This window comes from Cetorhinus maximus, chromosome 17 (genome assembly GCF_964194155.1).
Source record: "Cetorhinus maximus chromosome 17, sCetMax3.hap1.1, whole genome shotgun sequence".
In the NCBI taxonomy this organism is placed as follows: domain Eukaryota; kingdom Metazoa; phylum Chordata; class Chondrichthyes; order Lamniformes; family Cetorhinidae; genus Cetorhinus; species Cetorhinus maximus.
The window spans coordinates 33,239,698-33,263,253 of NC_135895.1; the positions used below are offsets into that span (position 1 = coordinate 33,239,698).

Here is a 23,556-nt window from a genome sequence, read left to right on the forward strand (position 1 = left end):
TTATGCCCCTCCCCAAAAGAATACAATTAATTTTTTAATATATTATACTTCTCTTTGAGTACATGTGTCTCTGCCTCTCTTGCTGTGTTTCTGCAATAAATTTCTCTTTCCGTAGTTGTTTGTTTCTTGCCCAGTTTTGCAGTTTCTTTAATATTTTCCTAATCATTTATATAATGAACTATTCTGTAACCCCTATCAATTTGTGCAATCATCGCTATGTCTTATTTTGCCAACCTCTGTTTGTAGCTTTCTAGCTTCTTCAGACTTTCTCCCAACCATCTTAGTACTTGAGTGCAACTAAATTGTTGTTTAAAAGACTTCTCGGCGTTTCTCATGCCGACATGTCATTATTTTCTCACCCAATCTGTGTGCAGATTTCAGTCTGCTGCTTCCCAGGCTCCAGCTGAACTAAATTAGTAAAATGGGGATTATTTTAATTGCAGAAAGATTCTTGTACTTGTGCATGTTGGGGCTGTTGTTCATCCAGTGGTTGGAAAAATGCTTTGGCTGAGCCCACAAAAATTCCCATAGCTTCTTGTGTCCCTCCAGAAAGCCTGCAAAAAAAACGACAGACTGTCTGTTCATTTGTTCACTCTTGCTTTGATTCATTTTGTTTGGTTTTTCCTTCTTTACTTTTCCTCCTTAGCTTCTAACTTTCTCACTCCTCACATTTTTTTTCTCCTCCCTTCCTTTTACACCTCTAACTCCTGTTTGTCACCTCTTTGCCATTCTGTGGTTTCTTCCTTCATTTCACCTTCCTTTTCCTCTTCCACAAGCAAGTCATTGACTAATGAAGCTGGAGAGCACAAGGAAGTACCAGAGAGTAATCTTTTGGAGGATAGGTTTTATTAGAGCCAATTTTGGGGATTGTTTTTTCTGGTCTTTGGTCATTTACAATTTTTGGGTCGAGAATGGAATAGGTGAGAAGCTGCTATGGGAGCTGTACTTCAGCAAATTATTTTTACTGGACTGTGAGTAGATAGAAATTTTTTTCTAAAATATGATTGAGAATATAAGTTTGTGTAATATGATTGGGCAATAAAAGTAAAAAAATAACTATAACCCTCACCACCTAGACCATCCACGTTGATCATAAGCAGATGTCTATAAAGGGTAAATAGCAGTAACCATTTTCCATTACTTTAGAAGTCAAGTACATAGGCACCACTTAAAACATATTAAATTTGCTGACTATTTTGGGTAATTCAGTTTCAATCAGCTATTTGCACCTCATTTAAGTGCTTATTTTAGTACACAAGCAAAATACTGTGGATGCTGGAAATCTGAAATAGAAACAGAAAATGCTGGAAATACTCAGGTCTGGTAGCATTTATGGCGAGAGAAACAGATAACATTTCAGGTTTATGCCCTTCATCAAAACTCATTATTTTAGCGAAGCGTCTGTGTGTAAATGGTGTCTGTGTGTAAATGGTGACTGTTTTTGTCCCTTCATCATTTCTGCACTTTAATCAGGCAGCCTTGTAGCTTTCAGTCCCCCACTCCTTCTCTCTGGACCTCTTTAAAAACTCCTGGAACTGCTACAAAGCCCTTCTTAACAGTGAACTTGCGGCTACCATGGCCAGGGTAGGACCAGTTTACTGAGACTGGATTATGTGTTTTTCAGTCCATTGTGGAGTTTTACTTGGAGGTGGTGTACTTGGTCACCGCCTTTGTCCCTTCCGACACGGCGTGCTTGGCCAGTACCCCAGGCAGCAGCAGGCGCATGGCGGTCTGGATCTCCCGGGAGCTGATGGTGCTGCGCTTGTTGTAATGGGCCAGGCAGGAAACCTCACCCGTGATGTGCTCAAAAATATCATTCACGAACGAGTTCATGATCCTCACGGCCTTGGAGGAGATACCGGTGTCGGCGTGAACCTGCTTAATCACTTTGTAGATATAGATGGAGTAACTCTCCTTCCTCGACTGTTGCCGCTTCTTGCCACCCTTTGTTGATGGTTTCTTTAAGGCTTTCTTGGCTCCCTTCTTGGGAGCTGCTTTCTTCTCATCAACCATCTTCAGTTCAGATGTAGTGCAGGCTGATCCAGTGGATGATGGTGATATCACCTGCAGCTTATTGAGCTTTCCTCATTATGGATGGCGAGTACAGGTGGTGGTGGATGAAGGGCAGTAACTTGTTCCCCTGTATTGTGTTGTGTCCCTTCTCCAGAATCTCTGCTATCAGGTTCTGGAACGGTGGCTTAGTCAACTGGGACACCAACCCTAACATGATCAGTTGTATTTACCTACTTTGGTAGTCTTTCCTGCGTTCTCATGGGCTTTACCTTTAGAAGGAGGCAAATCTTTTGATGACCCCTTCCACCGTGTGTTGCAAATTGCCTTAACACTAATACACCCACTGTAAACAATGGGGACGGTTACAATTGAAAAACCACTATGACTTAGGCTTTATCCAATATGGAAGAAAAAAAACTGACTCGATACTGATGAGTGACTTGAGAATCATGACATTAATTGACTTGATGTATCAGACAGACACAAGAATTGTTACAACAAATACCTTTGTGAATGGTGACTGATTTTGTCCCTTCTTCATTTCTGCAACTTTAATCAGGCAACCTTGCTGTTTGTATTGGCTTGTATGTGTGCAAGCAGAACATTAAACTGTCACTTCATCCCAGCCCTCCTGTATACACTTTACAATTATGCAATTAAAGATGCTTTCTCTCCATCCCCCAATGCTAAAACTTGTTTATTTAAATCCAATTAAATTCTTGATAGATAAATATTTCTGTTAAGTGTATAGAAGTTGAACATCGGAAACCTTGATGATATCTGCATCCTGTGTAGTCACTCCTGTTTAGTGGAGTAATTTTCACTGTTTATTCTTGTTTATGAAAAAGTTGCACTTTTTGTCTTGTTTGTATCCCATATTCCACTTTGTTAGCCTTCTGTATAATGTATTGAATAATTAGTTTAATAATCTGCTAAACTGCAGTGACTTACAAGTAATAATAGAATGCAGCCGTCTTGTATTTTAATAATTAAGGAGTGGAATGGTGCCTACTGAACTCATTGCAATATTTCTCTACGAATTCCTTATAACCAACTATAAAAGTTTGTATAAGAGGGATTATTCACGTGACAAGCAATGTGTGAGTTGAGGTGCTGAGTGGAGGCTAGGTACAAAGATAACCAGAGGGAGTCTTTTGTGCACCTGTTAGTCATTGCTCATGGAGGGGCACCGGCAAAGGTTTAGTTTGGTAAAGGTGGTTAATAGTTGGGGGCGGGGCAGGAGTGGTAGTATTTTCAAGTCTAATCTTAAAAATGTAATAAAGTTTAACTTTATTGAAATAACTCAAACTGAAACATTCTAGGTATTAGATTATTTTTTATTCATTTACGGGATATGGGCGTCGCTGGCTAGGCCAGTATTTCTTGCCCATCCGTAATTGCCCTTGAGAAGGTGGTGGTGAGCTGCAGTCCCCGTGCTGTTAGGGAAGGAGTTCCAGGATTTTGACCAAGCAACAGTGAAGGAACAGCGATATATTTCCAAGTCAGAATGAGGAGTGTCTTGGGGGGAACTTCCGGGTGGTAGTGTTTCCATGTACCTGCTGCCCTTGTCCTTCTAGATGGCAGCAGTCCTGGGTTTGGAAGGTGCTGCCTAAGGAGCCTTGGTGAGTTTCTGCAGTGCACCTTGTACATGGTACACACTGCTGCCACTATTCGTTGGTGGTGGAGGGAGTGAATGTTTGTGGAAAGGGTGCCAGTCAAGCGGGCTGCTTTGTCCTGGATGATGTCAAGCTTTCTTGTCAAGATTTGTGCCTTGTTGATGGTGGACAAGCTTTGGGTAGTCAGGAAGTGAGTTACTCGCCGCAGAACTCCTAGCCTGTATACATATAACTTAATATCTCTGAAAACTTGTAAACGAATTGCATTGGAACTTGGAGCATCTATAAATGTGGAGTCTTATTGTAAGAATAGGATCAATTAAGAAAGAAAAGCAGAAAATGCTGGAGATACTCAGGTCAGGCAGCATCTGTGGAGAGAGAGACAGAGTTAGCTGTATAGATCAATGACCTTTCATCAGAATTGAAAATGCTAGAAACATTTTTTGACACATTAGTTTTTCTCATTTGATTTAATATATACATTCATTTTAAAGCTGTAGACAGTGTAATTTCTGTAGCTATGTGAAAGACTTTTTTTTATAAGTATGGGATAAAAAGGTCTTGGGACAAGGTTTCTTGATTTTTTTTTTGATGATTAATATAAAATATCACTAACGGGAAGAAGAATGCACAGAAGTAATCAGTTAGTAAGTAGGGAACTTCAAAATGATCAATGCCTCCGGAGTTGCATCCAGGCTGAAAGTGATGTTTATCAGTGCTAATTCACTGGACTTCCTAACCTGAAAAGACATGTCTGTGAAGCAGTGGAAAGGAAGTTGAAAGGAATATATTTTCTCTAAAGTTTTTTTTTTTGAAAATGTTGATCCAGTCTTAATTTAACATTTTTAAAGACTACTTTTGTTTTCAGTGTGACTGATACTATGCACCAGCTGACGAGAGAAAATGTGACATTCTAATGTTTATGGAGTGCCTACACTGTGATTTATTTCCTTCATTATGCCATTGAGAATTACTGATCTGTTTAGCTTTGAATGGCTGATTCTGCTGCTTCATTTAATTTAGTGAAAACTTAACTTGTCTTCACCCAGTTAAATTATACAATATTTCACTCTGCTTATAAAGTGCAGCTTGAAAAAAAATGTAATTGCTCATTAAATGCAATTTCTAAGTGATGCACTGTAATGTGGTTTGGATAATGTGAAATCCTTCTCAGTTACCAAATAAATAAATCAAATGCTTTAAAGAGGGACTCTCTACATTGATACCATTATTTTGTTTATATTTTTTCTTACCTTTGTTGAAAGTACGATTACTTGTTCAATAATGTTAGTTCCCTTAGCTCTTCCTGGTCTCCTGATGTAATCCCAGCAGAGACCACAGGTTCTGGAGATAGCTGCCATTTGGAAGCTGCTTCCTAAAAAAAATACTTCACACGAGTAGTACAGAGTAACCCTGTCTCTGGCAACACAGTTGCATAACGCAGTATATGTAGCATCAGAAGCTTAAACATCCAAGCTACCTATGGTGCATATATTGGTGCTCCAATATATTCCACTGCTGTTAGACCTTTGTATTTATTTTAAAATGTTTATTTTAAACAAGCTTTTTTTTCAGTATATAACCCATACTCATCACTTTTTATAGCTTTTAAAATGAATTTTGTGACATATGGGCCCAAATCTTTTGGTTTCTGGAGGGTCGGAGACCAGACGTACAACTGCAGATGACCCTGCAGAAGTCCTGATGCACTGACCTACATAAGAATTGCCCAGGAAGTTTCAATTTCCAAAGGGGAATTCTCCGGTTCGCCGAGACCCTCCGCAAATGTCTCTGATTAGAGCTAGTGCCATTAAAAAAGGGCGCATCCTGTCTTTCCCTGACTCTACTTGGCTGCAACAGAGCTTTCCAGGGTACGCTGCACTCCACATTTCTGATAAAGCTGGCTCAGAAGCTGGCCAGAAACGTGGAGCAGGCTCGAGTTGAGGGAAAGTTCAAGCAGGTGGCAATCTAGTGATAATTGCCGCTCCTCAGAACATCTGGGCCATGGTGTCGAAATGATCTGTGCAAATAAACAATGCCAAAGCTGATGGTGCAGGAGTTGGAACTATACAGTATTACTTAACCGAGAAAGGCTTTGCATGAATTGTTGAAGAGCAAATTGGTGCCTCGCATGGGACAACACATTTGTGCAACATGCAATAAGCACTCTAAAGAGAAATATCAATTTATCTGAGCTGACGATAGACATTCATCATCCCAATAAAACTTCTGACAGTCTTGATCTTTTAGTAACTGTTTCATTGGATTATGCAATGTCTACGTACAGTTAAAGTTGCTGTTCGTTTTCCTATTACTGAGAAGAAAGGAGAAAAGACAAGGATAAAAATAGGAGTTAAAAACCCACAAAAATTGTAGATGGTGCTGATAAATCATTCAAACCTGTTGCTATCGTAGCCAATATTAGTTTAATGTGTTGCCTCAAGATATGTAAAAATGTTGAAAAGACAAGTCTAAAGGCACTGTATCTGAATGCACGGAGCATTTGCAATAAGGTAGACAAATTAACAACACAAAAAGATGCAAATGGGTACAATATGGTTGTGATTATGGAGACATGGCTGTGGGGTGACCAAGGCTGGGAACTGAATATCCGAGGGTACTCGATATTTAGGAAGAACAGGCAAAAAGGGAAAGGAGGTGGGGTGGCGTTATTAGTTGAGGATGAAATTAGTGCAATAGTGAGAGAGGATATTGGCTTAGAAAATCTAGATGTAGAATCCATCTGGGTGCCGCTAAGAAGCAACAAGGGGTGGGAATTGGTGGGAGTTGTCTGTAGGCCTCCAAACAGTAGTGATAAGGTAGGGGACGGCTTTAAACAGAAAATTAGAGACGCACGTAACAAGGGTGCTATAGTAATCTTGACTTTAATCTACATATGGACTGGGCAAACCAAATTAGCAACAATACTATAATGGATGAAACCCTGGAGTGTGTATCCCTGGGTATTTTTAGACCAGTATGTCGGGGAGCCAACTAACAGGCTATCCTAGATTTTGTATTATGCAATGAGAAGGGGTTAATTAATAATCTTGTGCGGGGTCCTTTAGGGAACAGTGATTATAGCATGATAGAATTCTTCATGAGGATGGAAAATGAAGTAATCTGATGCAAAACTAGGGTCCTAAATATAAACAAAGAAAACTACGAAGGTATGAGGCATGAGTTGGCCTAAATAGTTTGGAGAACTTCATTAAAAGGCATGATGGTGGATAGGCAATGGCTAATATTTAAGGAACAAATGTATGCATTGCAATAGTTACACATTCCTTTCCGCTACAAAAACACAACAGGAAATGCAGCCCAACCATGGCTAACAAAATACATTAAGGATAGCATTAGATCCAAAGAGAAGCCATATAAAGTTGCTAGAAAAAGTAGCAAGCCTGAGGATTGGGAGCAATTTAGAATTCAGCAAAGGAGGACCAAGAGATTGATTAAGAGGGGAAAAATAGATTATGAGAGTAAACTTGCAAGGAACGTAAAAGCTTCTATAAGTATGTAAAAAGAAAAAGACTAGTGAAGACAAATGTCCGAAACGGGAGAATTATAATAGAGAACAAGGAAATGGCTGAGCAATTAAACAACTACTTTAGTCTTGTCTTCACAGAGGAAGACACAAATAACTTCCCAGAAATGCTAGGGAACCAAGGGCCTATTGAGAAGGAGGAATTGAAGGAAATTAGTATTACTAAAAAAATAGTGCTGGGGAAATTAATGGGACCGAAAGCCAATAAATCCCCAGGGCCTGATAGTCTGCATCCCAGGGTACTAAAGGAGCTGACCATGGAAGTAGTAAATGAGTTGTTTGTCATCTTCCAAAATTCTGAGGATTCTGGAACAGTCCTGACAGATTGGAGGATGGCAAAAGTAGCCCCACTACTTAAAGAAGGAGGGAGGGGGAAAACAGGGAATTACAGACCGGTTAGCCCAACATCAGTAGTAGGGAAAATGCTAGAGTCTATTATAAAGGATGTAATAACAGGAAGCCTGGAAAAGAATCATCAGGATTAGACAAAGTCAACATGGATTTATGAAAAGGAAATCATGTTTGACAAACCTATTGGAGTTTTTTTGAAGATGTAACTAGCAGAATAGGTAAGGGAGAACCAGTGGATGTGGTGTATTTTGGATTTTGATAAAGTCCCACATAAGAGGTTAGTGTACAAAATTAAAGCATGTGGGATTAGAGGTAATATAGTGGCATGGATTAAGAATTGGTTAACAGACAGGAAACAGAGAATAGGAATAAATGGGTCTTTTTCAGAGTGACAGGCAGTGACTAATGAGGCACCGCATGGATCAGTGCTTGGGCACTAGCTATTCACAATATATATCAATGATTTGGATGAAGGAACCAAATGTAATATTTCCAAGTTTGCTGGCGACATGAAACTTGGTGGGAATGTGGGTGGTGAGGAGGGTGTTAAGAGGCTTCAAGGCGATTTAGACAGGTTGAGTGAGTGGGCACATACATGGCAGATGCAGTGTAATGTGGATAAATGTGAAGTTATTCGCTTCGGTGGGAAAAACAGAATGGCAGAGTATTATTTAAATGGTGACAGATTGGGAAATATTGATGTACAAAGGGACCTGGGTGTCCTTGTACACCAGTCACTGAAAACAAGCATGCAGGTGCAGCAAACAAATGGCATGTTGGCCTTCATTGCGAAAGGACTTGAATGCAGGAGCAAGGATGTCTTACTGCAGCTGTACAGGGCCTTGGTGGGACCACACCTGGAGCATGGAGTGCTGTTTTGGTCTCTTTACCAAAGAAAGGATATACTTTACATGGGCTTGCGGTGAAGGTTCACCAGACTGATTACTGGGATGGCAGGGTTGTCGTTTGAGGAGAGATTGAATCCAGTAGGTCTGTATTCACTGGAGTTTAGAAGAATAAGAGGGGATCTCATTGAAACATAAAATGTTCTGACAGGGAACAAGGGGTCACAATCTCAGGATATGGGGCAGGCCATTGAGATGAGGAGAAACTTCATTCGGAGGGTGGTGAATCTGTGGAATTCTCTAAAGAAGAAGGTTGTGGAAGCCAAGTCACTGAAATTTAAGAAGGAAATAGATTTTGAGACTCTAAAAGCTTCAAGGGCCGAATGACCTACTCCTGCTCCAATTTTCTATATTTCTGTGTACCGGGTATAAGATTGTAGAACTGGTTTTCGTGCATATTACCAAAGGCTAAAAATTTGTCGTGCATCTGAGCAGGCTGGAGTGACCCTTTTTCCATTTTGAAACTTGTTGACAATCTACACTTCTGTCTTCAGGTCAAGGTGCATTAATTATCTACAATATGCATTGTTGATCAAATCATTAAGGTACATTTTGGTTATGATACCCTAATTTATGCCTAAAGCATATTTTACAAATGGCTTGTTGCATTAGTATAGCATTCCACTAAGTAAGTGTATTGTGGGTTCAAGCTCAACACTGGGAACTGAGCGCACAAACTAGGGTGACACTGCAGTGCACAAACTAGGGTGACACTGCAGTGCACACTGAGGGAATGTTTCATTATCCTTGTCTTTTAGATGAGACTTTAATATGTCCAGATGGCATAAAAGATATGATGCCACAATCTAAGGAAGCTTTAGAGGGGGTCTCCTGGCCATTATGTATCTCTCAATCAGTATAATCAAGAATAGATGCCTGGTTATTTTATCTCATTTGCTCCTTTTGAGATCTGATATGTTCAAGTTGGCTGCTAGATTTGACTACAAAAAAACAATTAGGGCTTAGTGACCTGTGAAGCACGCTGGCACATTCTGATTTGAAAGGCACTATATAACCTCAAACAAAAACAAAAGTTGCTAGAAAAACTCAGCAGGTCTGACAGCATCTGTGGAGAGGAAGACAGTTAACGTTTCGAGTCCGTATGACTCTTCATCAGAACTAAAGAGAACTAGAAATGTGGTGAAATATAAGCTGTTAAAGGTGGGGGGGAGGACAGGTGGAGCTGGATAGAGAGCCAGTGATAGGTGGAGGCAAAGGAGAGATTGCCAAAGATGTCATAAACAAAGGGTCAAAGGGGTGTTGACGGTAGTGATATTAGCTAAAGGATACTTATGTTGACATTAAGGGTGGAAAGCAGGATGAGCAAGTGACAGATGGCCCCAGTGGGGGTGGGGTGGGGGGAAGGGATTGAAATAGGCTAAAAGATGGAGATAAAACAATGGATGGGAATAAATTTTAAAAATAATATTAGAAATAGGTGGGAAAAGAAAAATATAATAATTATTAGAAAAAAGGGGATCAAAAAGGGGGTGAGGATGGAGGAGAGAGTTCCTGACCTGAAGTTGTTGAACTCCATGTTAAGTCCAGAAGGCTGTAAAGTGCCTAATTGGAAGATGAGATGTTGTTCCTCCAGTTTGCATTGAGTTTCACTGGAACATTGCAGCAGGCCAAGGACGGACATGTGGGCATGAGAGCAGGGTGGTGCGTTAAAATGGCAAGTGACAGGAAGGTCAGGGTCATGCTTGCGGACAGACCGAAGGTGTTCCACAAAGCGGTCACCCAGTCTGCGTTTGGTCTCTCCAATGTAGAGGAGACCGCATTGGGAATAGTGAATGCAGTAGACTAAATTGAGGGATGTGCAAGTGAAGTGCTGCTTCACTTGAAAGGAGTGTTTGGGCCCTTGGACGGTGAGGAGGAGGGAAGTAAAGGGGCAGGTGTTGCACCTTCTGCGGTTGCATGATAAGGTTCCTTGGGAAGGGGTTGTGGTGTAAGGGGTGATGGAGGAGTGGACCAGGGTGTCCCGGAGGGAACGGTCCCTACGGAATGCTGACGGGGGAGTGAAGTGGCATCATCAGAACAGATGCGATGAGAGAATGGGATGGAGTCCTTCCATGATGTCACCTTCCAAAACAGTGCTTTTGACATATCTTCCTTCTTAACCAAGGTTTTCCACCCACGGTGATTGACAGGGCTCTCAACCGTGTCTGGCCCATCTCCCGGGCATCCGCCCTCACACCTTCCACTCCCTCCCAGAACCATGATAGGGGCCCCCTTGTCCTTATTTACCCCACCAGCCTCCGCATTCAAAGGATCATCCTTCGCCATTTCCGCCAACTCCAGCATGATACCACCACCAAACACATCTTCCCTTCACCCCCCTGTCGGCATTCGGTCTGCCCGCAAGCACGACCCAGACCTTCCTGTCGCTTGCCGTTTCAACGTACCACCCTGCTCTCATGCCCACATGTCCGTCCTTGGCCTGCTGCAATGTTCCAGTGAAGCTCAATACAAACTGGAGGAACAGCGCCTCATCTTCCGATTAGGCATTTTACAGCCTTTTGGACTTAACATTGAGTTCAACAATGTTGTTCAGATCGTGAACTCTCTCCTCCATCCTCACCCCCTTTTTGATCCCCTTTTTTCTAATAATTATTATGTATTTTTTTATGTATATATTTTTTCTTTTCCCACATATTTCTATTATTATTTTTAAAATTTATTCCCACCCATTGTTTTATCTCCACCTTCTAGCCTATTTTGACCCCTTCCCCCCACCCCACCCCCACTAGGGCCATCTGTCACTTGCTCATCCTGCATTCTACCCTTCATGTCATCATTAGCACATCCTTAAGCTAATATCACCACCGTCAACACCCCTTTGAGCTTTTGTTTATGACATCTTTGGCAATCTCTCCTTTGCCTCCACCTATCACTGGCCCTCTATCCAGTTCCACCTGTCCTACCCCCCCTTTAACAGCTTATATTTCATCACATTTCTATTTCTCTTTAGTTCTGATGAAGAGTCATACGGACTCGAAACGTTAACTTTGTCTTCCTCTCCACAGTTGCTGTCAGACCTGCTGAGTTTTTCCCGCAATTTTTGTTGTTTGTTTCAGATTTCCAGCAGCAGCAGTATTTTGCTTTTAACTATATAACTTCAGCTCTTTTTTTGTCCTTTTTCTTCCTTTGTTCCTTTCTCATTTCTATTCCAGAAGGGCCATGTTCTAGGCAAAACGTGCATGTTGTATTAAAAATTGAAATGCATAAAAGTTGAAAATTGTTTTTCTTTTCACAGACAGATGTTTTGGTGGTCAGTTGTGACCTCATCACTGATGCAGCTCTGCACGAAGTGATAGACCTGTTCCGTGCACATGATGCCACAGTGTCGATGCTAATGCGTAAGGCACATGATTTTACTGAACCTGTGCCAGGCCAGAAAGGAAAAAATAAAGAAGGTAAAGTTTTCCTAGGAGGGAAAAAACATGAGCAATTGATTCTTTAAGTATCAGCAGACAGTCTAACAGTAGATCACAAACTCCTTATGGAAGTCTCTTCAATGTTGCACAAGTGTTGTTTTTATGCTGATGGAGACAATGGGCTAAATTTTCATCTTACCACCTGGTGCAAAACTGGTGGTGTGGATTTAACCATCAATGCCCATTGAAATCAGTGGAGATGAAAATCTGTCAGCATGTAAGATCGGTTGTCCATCTGTTACACCAGATTTACACTGGGTTGGCAAGTTGAAAATCTATCCTCACCCTTTTAGTGGGAGAAGAAATTAGGAACAAATTTTCATCTCTCCACTTTCATTGGGCAAAAGGCATGTATTTGCAAACCAGCCATCCACCTGTTGGATTCAGTGCAAGCCCAATTAATTTTCATCGTAGAGCCTCATTATAATAATTTAATCTGCCAGAACTGAATGAGCACTGCTAGACAGCTGACAGATCAATTGCATGAGCGGACATCTTGTGTCTCCTCTGCAGAGCTGAGCCCTGAAGTGATACATCAGAAAGATGGGGGGGTTTGGAAAGAGTGACAATCCAGGTGGACAAGGATGGGTTGTGGCTAATTGAAAACAAAGGGACTGACAACAGTTGGGAAGATTCATTCATTCTGTGCTCCTTGTGGCCCAGTAAAGATCATTGCAACAGCAATTTTTGCTTGCTGTTTCTGGAGCAGCCTGCAGCAGTCCTTTTTAAGGCTGGCTTGTTTGGTTGCTCAACACTCCAGCCAGTGGGATGCCAAAATTGCACCAGGGTCCTGCAAAAAGTATGGAGCCCTGATTTCATGTCCTGCCTGTTTCGATTACATCAGAGATTATTGTGTGTGTTATAGAGAATCGGTATCATTTAATTTGTTATTTAGAAAGCCAAGAAGGCTTTAAAACAATTAAATTGCAATGAAAGATGTCAATATCAAAATGTACTATCCATATCAGCATATTCAAATAAAACATGGTGTTGTCACTAATTTTATTAAGTATAATTGTACATGCATGAAAATTTTGTATTCACTACAAGTTGTGTAAAATCACTTAGTAGCACAATTACAGCTGTTGTCCTATGGTGTGAGCTGTGTCAGAGGAGAAGATTTTGACTATCTTAGACTGGTGTGAAATACCAGTGGTTACAGATCTCTCAATTTGAGCTGATGACTGGATAGTAACATTGTACAACGTTGTCGCCAGGTTTATTTAGCATATTGAGATCAATGCACTGTAGAAAAATTATACCTAAGCCAATATCTTAAATATGCATGATGCACTCTAAATTTAATCCCTCAAATTGTTTTCTTATTAATTGCATCTGCTTTAATATGCCCCAAAAAGATGTCTCCAGAAAAATAGTAAAAAGAGCTTCCTATTTAATGCCTTCCATGACCTCAAAACTATTTTGCTGTTAATGAAGCACTTTTGGAACCAAGTCACTAATACTGTTGAAAAGGGAGACATGTTGCTGAAGCTTTCCGTCTTGCACTCATCAGGACAGACGCAAGAATGCCAAATTTTAAATAATCACAACAATTTAAACTACAGGAGAGAAGGAGTGCTGATTGGTTGACATGTCGACTCTGGCTAAGGTTTTGCCATAGAGAAAGCAACGGGGAACTATATTGCTTCCAGGTGATTCAAAAAAGGTGCAAGGCTCGAACATTATTCCATTTGTTTGGAGAGAATGGGCTCCTGCATATGAATGTATTTTGCTTCTAGCAAGCATAAATGAGCCAAATTGTGAGGATGAAAGATGATCTTAAATTGGTTGTTCGTGTAGCTATTAGTGTTCCCAGGATTGTTCAGCAAGTGCTGCCCAATTGCAGAATCACTTGTGATGCTAGACGTTTTCTTTTGGGTTTTGCAAGCGCGGACTGGTTGAGTATGACCTGTCCTCTGACTATTACAAACAGGAGGAACGTGTTTGATTTGATCAGCTAATCGCTGGGAAGCATGGCCTACGTACCTGGCATTGTACAGGCATTAAGATTAATACACTATGTTGCTCAATTGTGTGGTAGGCATAACATGTTTTTGAACTTACGGTAGCACCCTGTTAGTGGAAAATACCACTTGTGTCATAGCAGCAAGAAACAGCTGCTATGTGTTCAAATTCAGAATCACTAATGTAATGTCGTCAAATGCACAGTCAGTTTGCATACTGCAAGGTCCAACAAACAGCAGTGAGATAATTGACCAGATAATCAATTTTGGTGATGTTGTTGGATAATGCTTACCAGGGAACTGGGAGAACTCCTCTGCTCTCCCAAGTAGTGCCATGAGATCTTTTACATCCATCGGAAGGTAAATGGAGCCTCGGTTTAATGTCTCATCTGAAAGATGTCACTTCCAACAGTACAACACTCCCTCAGTACTGCATTGAAGTGTCACCTTAGATTATATGTTCTAGTCTATGCACTGGAACTTGAACTTAGGACCTACTGATTCAGAGCTGAGAGTGTTACCAGTGAGCAAAGGCTGACAATTATGGATGAGGCAGGCCATTTGGCTCATCTCCACTTTTCAATTCAGAGATGTTAAAGTCCTGCATTATAACACCCAATTGGTTTATAAATGATTTCAGGGTTTTTGTTTCTGATATTGCTTCTGCGAGCTAATTACATGTGTTGATCACTTTGTGTAAAGAAAATGGCTAGTATCTTTTCCTAGCTTGTACCTGTTAATTTAAAGTAATTTCCAGATTTGCTTTTTCTAAGCTGTTACAATCTTATATACTTACATGCTCACCTTTCAGATGTATTCTTTCAAGGCTGAAGAGCACAAGCTTTCTATTTGAGTAAAACCTCTAAGAGTGGATCTCAACCATGTAGATTTTTCCTGAACTGACCCTGATGTTCGAGTGTCTTGATGTCTAGGTGACCTGAACTGGATGTACTTGTTATGGAGTGGCCTAATCAGAGCATTGTTCAAGTTTATCACAACTTCCTATAATTCAGCTCCATTGTTTTGGCTGTATAGTTCAACTTTCCATTGGCCTTGTTTTTTTCTGCTCTATTGATTAGACATTCTGAGTGCTGAGTTAACTGAGACTTATAGGGATTCTTCAACTTTGTGCATGGCTATTTCAACACCATTAAGTATGTGTGCTACCCATTTATCCTTCCAAAGTTTAGCACTTTACATTTGCCTGCATTAAACTAAGCTGCCATTGTTCTGCCCAATGGTGAGTGGAATTTCCAGGTGGTGGTGTTCCCATGTGTCTGCTGCCCTTGTCCTTCTAGATGGTAGCGGTTGTGGGTTTGGAAGGTGTTACCTAAGGAGCCTTGGTGAGTTTATGCAGTGCATCTTGTAGATAGTACACACTGCTGCCACTGTTCGTCGGTGGTGGGGGGAGTGAATGTTATGGATGCGGTGCCAATCAAGCGGGCTGCTTTGTCCTGGATGGTATTAAGCTTCTTGACTGTTGTTGGAGCTGCCTCATCCAGGCAAGTGGAGAGTATTTCATCACACTCCTCACTTGTACCTTGTAGATGGTGGACAGGCTTTTGGGAGTCAGGAGGTGAGTTATTTGCTGCAAGATTCCTAGCCTCTGACCTGCTCTTGTAGCCACAGTATTTATATGGCTAGTCCCGTTCAGTTTCTGGTCAATGGTAAGCTCCAGGATGTTGATAGTGGGGGATTCAGCGATGGTAATGCCATTGAATGTCAAAGGGCGATTGTTAGATTCTCTTGTTGGAGATGGCCATTGCCCAGCACTTGTGTGGTGCCAATGTTACTTGCACTTGTCAGCCCAAGCCTGGATATTGTGCAGGTCTTGCTGCACTTGAACATGCTTTGCTTCTAATCTGCTTCCTACAGAATCTGTAGGTCATTTTTATTCTCGTTTATCTACCTATTTAGGACCACACAAAGGGCTTGCTTTTAGTTATATGTTTATCTGAATGTTTAGCATTCTGCCTTTAAAGTTGTTCCAATGTCTTCTACTGAATCTAATCTGAATTCTATTCCAATCAATTTGGTTACATTGTTCCTTTATTTTATGAAAGTAACCCTTTTAAGTAATAAACCTGGCTCTTGGTCTTTGGTAGAATTGATCCAATACAGTTATAGCCCTAAATTGGACCATTCTATTGCAGCTCCATCTGGAAGCGGAGCCTCTCAAGATTACTGTTTATATGTTCCATATGTGTTATATTTCTAAAATTATAACGGAGGCGTTTACTTTTACTGCTGTTCTTGAGCCCCCCCTTGTTCCAGTCTGAAAATCCCAGTTGAGGATCAGATTACTTTCTTACAGGAATAAGGAGTACTGCCCACAGTTCACACTCATGATGTCTCTGTTGCATGACATAGAACATAAAATACCTGTAAATTGCTAATCAATTGTTTTATAGCACACATCAATATTTGTGTAGAAATCTCCCTTTATATCACTTGAATGCATTAATTTGGATGACTTCACTTTTTATTCTTGGAGCGTAAGAAAATAATGGACAGGAAAAGACCATATGATCCATCAAGCCTGTTCCACACAGTTGTGATACCACATAATCTCTTGGGAGAGGCAAAAACATACTTAAAAACCTAAGGATAATTAGGCCAGGAAAAACATCTGGTATATTTGTCTCTGACCTGCCTAGGTGATCGAAGCTAGCCCAGGAGCCTGCATTGACCATTATATATTACCTTGTATTATTTAGAGAGTCATCATTCACCATATGAGCTGAAAATTTGTTCTGTAGATCTACAGCCCTCTGAGAAAAGAACTGCTTAACTTCTAACCTAGCCCTACTTTTGCGAAACTTATACGCCTGACCTCTGGACTTTCCCATATTAAATAATCTATCACTAGGAACACAATCTAGTCTTTTAACTATTTTAAACTTCTATCAGATCACCCTGAAATTTACACTTTTCTAATGTGAATATACCCAGTTTTTTAAGCCTATCTGAGTAACAAGGGTTGTTAAAGCTGGGAATCATTCTTCTAGCCCTCATCTGAACCATTTCTAAAGTCTCTGTATCACCTAGAAGTCTTGATTGACATGGCTGAAATGACAAGTTTTTAATAATTTTTTTGGTTGATGTGTGCAGCTGAACAAAGGGACTTTGTCGGAGTTGATGACACGTGCAAACGTCTACTTTTCATGGCTAATGAAGCTGACTTGGATGATGAGCTTGTCATTAGGAAGTCCTTGATGCAGAAGTGAGTAATTACTTTTTCTATTCCCTTTCTTTGTTTCTCCAAACCAAGTACTAATAGGTTCAAATAAATGTAAACTTAAAGAGCAATAAGAAGTGTGACTTGTCTGGAGACTGTTATGTGCAGGCAAGAAATGTTTTGATTTCTTCCATTTGGGAAATTGTAATTCTACATAAATCTCTTAATGACTCGATCACATCCCATTAAGCAACATAGTTCTATGGCTAGTAGTTCTATGATACAAAAATTAGTTCCAGAATACTTAGCATTTCTTCCTCCTCTCTTCTGCCCCAATTGTGTGACTGAGAGCAAGAAGTCTCTAAATGGGGAACTGATATCTGATGCACACTGTATTTTGTTATTTAATATCTTCAGGTCAATAGGTGGGTTTATTAGATTGAATTTCTTGCTGAAGTCCTGCTGCCTGTCTCTGGGCAGAGAGACTGCTTTGTGAAGCAGGATAGATTTATTGACAGTTCATCATTTTCATTCTGTCAGATGGAGCAATATTGACCAGTTGAGTATCAGGGAAGTTGTCTCAAATAAGTTTTGTTCCCATAACTAAACTATTGGTGGTACCCTTTTCTGACATTGCTTCGTTAATATCCTTCTCTGGCAGGCTAGGTGCATTGTGAATGAAGAATAGCATTTACAAATGAGTAGTGTGGGTCAGCAGTGCCAGCCTGAATACAGCTTTGTTCCCCTAAATCCATGCATGACCATCCATATTTTTACAAGCTTTTTATAAACTAGTTCATTCACAGGTTTTAAAGAGCAAAAAAACTGTCATAGTGTTTTCAGAGGTACATGTTTGCTTTTCCAGGTGGAATAATATTGGCCATATATCTGCCCATATATTATTTTTATTAAAGGCAGTTATGGAGGATCCACATCCTACTAAGCTACAAATATTTATGTTTTAATATATAGAATATATACACAAGTTTTTTTTAAAAAAACGGACAAAATAATTTATCATTTTTGCTGGATTATTACTTTGAATGCAAGATAGCTTTGGCTTTGGAGCGATAGTTCTGACACTTAACAGCCTCACGGTACCATTCAAGAATGATGAACAAGTAACCACTTATCTTTCATGCTGTTGTCAAAAGGTGCAAAAACATGGTTCAGTTGCTGTCAGTAAGTAACAGCGTACTAGGTCAGAGGTCACTTAAGAGTTAACCATATTGATACGAACAGTAGGTTTCCTTATCTAGAGGTCATTAGTGAACCTGTTGAGTTTTTGTGACAACCTGATAGCTTTGTGAACCCTTTTATTGATACCAGCTTTTTATTTCTAGATCTTTTAAGCTAAAATCAAATTTTCTGAATTTAAACTCTACATTTTCTAGTTATTAGTCCAACCCTCTGGATTACTGGTCCAGTAAAATATTTTACTACGGTACCGAACTACCAAAATTTTTTGTCCCAGAAGATATGTTCATTGAGGTATGTGTCAGGAAGTATCTGTGGGATGTGCGCACAATTCACTGAGCTGCTATTTGTTCTAGGGTGCTCTACATTGTAATGAAACCCTCTTCCGATTTTACCTTAAGTATGATATTGGATTCTGCTGCTATCCTGACAACTGTCACATCTTTGGAGAGTGTTTGCAGTAGCTTCATCTGGCTCAGATGCTCTGCATGCATTTACCTTTTCATGGTATGGTCCCTGAGGTCCATATGCTCTTCAGCCAAGGTCTTAGATATTTTAAATCTCCAAGCACATGGATTGATAGCATGGTTACAGCACAGAAGGAAGTCATTTGGCCCGCCGTGTCTCTGCCGCCTCTGCAAGAGCAATAAACCTATGTCACTCCCTCACCTGTTCTCCATGACCCTGTAAATTTTTCTTCTGCTTCATCATGCTTTGCCTCGAATACCTCAACTCCTAGCTTCTGTGTGAGTTGTAAGTCACGCTATGTCAATTCCTCATCACCCCAGGTTAACCTACCTGGGCTCATAAGTGCAAGTGATTGGGTTCAGAACAGACCAATTCTTACTGGAAGTCCAAATGTTAAAGGCTGTAGCATTGGTTCTTTCTCCATGTGCTGTCTTTCTTGCTTCCAACTTCTGTGTAGAGAATGAGAAATGTCTCGAGTTTCCTGCTGCCTACTTTTTCCGTCAAGGCTCACCTGTTAGTATTGAGCCTCAAAAAAAGAAACAATTTATCTGACCATTAACCATTCAATCCTGAATTGCTGCTCAGAGGCTTATTGTAGCTATTTTGTTATCCAACTTTCTAACCCCTAGTGCCCAAGAACTCAAGTGTAGATATGCAAATGCTGATCCGTGAAGCTCTTTCCTCCATGGTTGCATGTATTTACTGTGATAACAGCATACATTTTGCTGCTTATCCCAACTTTGTATGGTTCTGTCATGAGGGTTCTTGACGTGACATACAATATTAGGTTAGATTTTCAGGTTTGGTCATTTTAATGTATCAGTATTGCTGTGTGGAAGCCTCCAATTTTGTTAACTAGATTGTTATCTAGAACAAGGTATTGGTTATGATTGAGTGCTTTAGGAGGTAATGCTATTGAGCACAGTGACTGGATTTTAGCCTATCTTAAGATCTCTGAGTATGTGAATACCGTAAGGTTTTAACATGGGTTATATGGATGGTACACCACAGATTTTCAGCATTTTTGCTGTTGATTTGAGGGTGCATTGTGCCACAGTTCCCTCCTTTTTACCAGCTTAATGCTACCCTTCAGTTACATCACCCACAGGCACGTGGTTACACTAATTCTAAACTTCCCAACTCTACCTCTCTGCCTCCACCACTGGCTGCAAAGCTGTTAATGTACTGAGAGTCTGCCATCATGTCGAATCAAATTAACATATCAACTTGCTATATCTGCAAGTTTAGTATCAACAACACAAATATCAGCTAGGTGCCTTCCATTGACATCTCTAATTGTTCATGTTGGCTGGATCAAATGATCCTCAAACTTAGTATCTGGTTTGACCTGCTCATGTGCAAATAATGTACTTTACTGTTTCTGGAACATACTCACTTAGCTTCATCTTTCCTACACAGCCACTGTAATCCAAATCAAAGCCTTCAACAAGTCAAGGATTGAATGTCTTTCTCGCGTCTCCGCTCCTGTATACTGTAGTCTTCTTCTTGAATTCTGTGTCCAAAAGCAAGTCCTTGGCATTTATTTGCCAAACCATGGCAAAGTGCCTTTATTTAACCACAGGTAGGGCGTAGGTAGGGCAGTCAGAACGGGGATTGAACCCCATGCTATTAGCATTAATCTAATTCACACACTAGCCATTTAGCCAACTGAGCTAACCAAGCCCCCATACTTGTCAAAGTCAAATTAGATTGTATGTGCCCTGTTTCTCTCTGCTTTCCAAACTCCACTGCTTTAATTTTAACCTTGTTTTCAAGCCCACCATGGTGTCATCCTCCCTACTTAAACAAACTTGCTCACAAGCAAAAGAATAAGCCCATTTTAAATAATTTGAGGTTATTATTTTTCCAACCACACAAAATTAGTAGCGTAGCTTTCGAATCAGATTCTAAACTGACTTCAAAATACGGTGGGGCGAGACCACTTTGGGGAGACTATCTCACAATACTATAATTCGGCACTATACAAGAGTATAACTCAAGTGTCGTGCCCAGCTGAGTTTAAAAGTTCTCAATGTGCTTGTGTGTAACCATGCAAAAGATGAACTTTCCTGTGGCAGTAGGAGCGTGATTTGCTGCCTACTAGAACCAGGGAACACAATTTCAAAATAAAAGGGAAACCACTTAGGTGAGATGAGGAGAATTTTTTTTACTCGGAGGGTTGTGAATTTTTGGAATTCTCTACCCCAGAGGGCTGTGGAAGCTCAGTTATTGAGTATGTTTAAAGTAGCGATTGACAGATTTCTAAATACCAATGACATAAAGGAATATGGGGATAGTGGAAGGAAAAGGCATTGAAGTGGATGATCAGCCATGATCATATTGAATGGCGGAGCAGGCTCAATGGACTGAATGGCCTATTCCTGTTCCTATGTTCCTACTTCTGTCACTGCAATAAACCTTTAAGGAACAGAAATGGTTGAAAGATTTTGGTAGGAGTTGTCCACAGGCCTTCTAATAGTGATGTAGTGGAGGGGTGGGAAATATAGAGATCAGTAAAGCATGTACTGGAAACAAAGTGATTTTAATGGGAGATTTTAATTTTAACATAGATGGGAGAAGCAGAACAGCTTATTAGTAAAGGCAATGAAACTCTAGAATGTATGCAAGGGTTGTGCTTTTGAACTGACAAGGGAACAAGCCAAATGAGGCAATGAGTAACAAACCAGAATTAGCTAACAATCTATGGAAAGGCAGCATCTTGCAAACAGTGACAGTAGTATGATGAAATTCAACATTTGAGTTGAGGGAGAGCAAGGCAAATCATAGAAATCATAGAAAATTTAATCAAGTAAGGAGACCATTCAACTCATCATGCCCATACCAGATAAAATTAGTTAAACAAAGTTTTAAATTTAAATGAGGCAGACTTTGATGGGATGAGAAATAAACAGTAAACTTGATTGAACTGTTAATAGATAAACAGTGGAAACATTCAAATAACTCTTTGCTACATTACAATACAAGTAGGCTGTGCTGTGTAGTTAAACAATCGTGGTCAACAAATGAGGCAATGTACATCATCAAGCTTAAAAAAACTTTCCCACGTACAAGGAGAAGTGGGAATACAGTAGACTGGGAGAGCTATAAAAAATATGATGTAAAGAAATTAATAAAGTGCAAAATTGAAAATATGAGAAAAAAATTGCAAGAGATAACAAAGCTAGCAGTAAAAATGTTTACAAATATATTAAGAGAAAGATAGTGGTAAAGGTGCATTTGAATCATTAAAGACTGTTACAGGTGATACTATGAGAAATAAGAAGAAGGCATTAAGTGACTACTTTGTATCCATTTTCACAGTGGAGGAAGAGGACAGAATACCAGTAAAACAAGAGAACTGAAAAATAAGTCAAGGGGAGGCATTTAGTGGATTAAATATAAGTTTTTAAAAAATAGTCATAGAAAAAATATTGGGATTTAAGATAGATGAGTCTCCAGGACCTAATAGTTTCCATCTCATGGTATTAAAACAGAGGTGAGGAAATTACAGCTCCATTAGTTGTCATTTTCCTAAGCACACTAGATTCAGGAGTTGTGCTTTTGAGTTGGAAAATTGGGATTACCGTCGTTATTTAAGAAGGAAGGGAGAGAGAAATCGGGTGACCATCAACCTGCTAGATTAAATAACTTGCTCACAATTAATGTTAAACTATTATTGGAGACTAGAGTGACAAGAATGGTAGGATAAGTAATAGTTGAACAGAGAGAATCAGCATGGATTTGTGGAAGACTTTGTGTCTGACTAATACAGTTGAACTTTTTGAGAATGTTAATAGCATGGTGGATAAGAGAGGGGCTGCTCAATGGATGTTGTCTACATGGACTTCCAGAAGGTAATTGATGATAAGATTCAGCACAAGAGATTAGTAGTGAAAATGAGAGCACATGAATTGGAGATAACCTTCTTACATGGTTTGGCAATTAGTTGGGAGGCAGGAAACTTAGGGTCGAATCTTACCTGTGACGGGCGGGCTGGGCGGGAGCGGGCAGGGGCGGGCGCAGAGCTGATCGCCGCCCGCGATCGGCTGAGCACCACCATTTTACGTGGGCAGTGGGGGGGGGGGAGGGAGTCGGGACTCGCGCTCTTTCGCGCGCATGCACATGCCTCAGGGAGATTAAGTGGATAATAAAAGCTTTTTAAAAATAAAGTAAAAAATTATTTAAACATGTCCCCTGATGTGACAGTGTCACATGAGCTGGAACATGTTTGTGAAGTTGACAAAATTTATTAATTTTATAAAACCTTCAGGAAACCTCATCCTGCCCGTAGATGAGGTTTCCTGGAAAAACTTAAGGTTGGACAGGCAGCGTTGTTAATAAAGTAAATTGCTTTCTTAATGGCCTTAATAGGCCATTGAAGTTCGGTGGGTGCGCAGCTGCCTCTGGTGCGCGCCCACTGAACGCAATATCAAAATGGCGTGCAATAACATTGGGACGCACGCTTGACATCATCTCGTGTCATTTTGCGCGTCGGCGTATCGGGCCCGCTCCCGCACACTGACAGCAGTATTCTGCCCATAGAGTAGAGATGAAGAGAATGCACTCATGATGTGACAAGTGGCGTTCCTCAAAGGATTTGTACTGGGGTCTCAGCTTTTCATTATATTCGTGAATGATTTGGACAATGGAATAGAAAGTCATATATCTAAATTTGCAGATGGTACCAAGTTAGAAGACATGCTAAGTTGTTGTGTTGGGAGCAGAAAGTTACACAATGAATGAGCTGAACTATCGCAGACAGATTTCAATGTGGGAAAGTATGAGATCCAAGAAAGGTAAAGGGAAATGCTGTCTTTAATAGTGGGAGACTAGGGACTGTGGAAGAGTAAAGGGATTTAGGTGTTAATGTACATGAATCA

At 40.3% G+C, this 23,556-nt stretch overlaps 2 protein-coding genes across 3 annotated transcripts in view; one reads left to right on the top strand and one right to left on the bottom strand.

Moving 5' to 3' along the window:
- eif2b3 (eukaryotic translation initiation factor 2B, subunit 3 gamma) overlaps positions 1-23,556 on the top strand; it is a 113,013-nt gene that overhangs the window by 13,936 nt on the left and 75,521 nt on the right. For both annotated transcript variants that reach the window (XM_078560949.1, XM_078560950.1), the window contains exons 4-5: positions 11,689-11,848; positions 16,945-17,056. In XM_078560949.1, the coding sequence (XP_078417075.1) occupies positions 11,689-11,848; positions 16,945-17,056 (272 nt within the window). The remainder of the gene's footprint in view (positions 1-11,688; positions 11,849-16,944; positions 17,057-23,556) is intronic.
- On the bottom strand, positions 1,620-2,013 carry LOC144692750 (histone H2B 1/2-like). Its single transcript, XM_078561836.1, has one exon. The coding sequence runs from the start codon at positions 2,011-2,013 to the stop codon at positions 1,639-1,641; it is 375 nt and encodes a 124-aa protein (XP_078417962.1). The 3' UTR covers positions 1,620-1,638.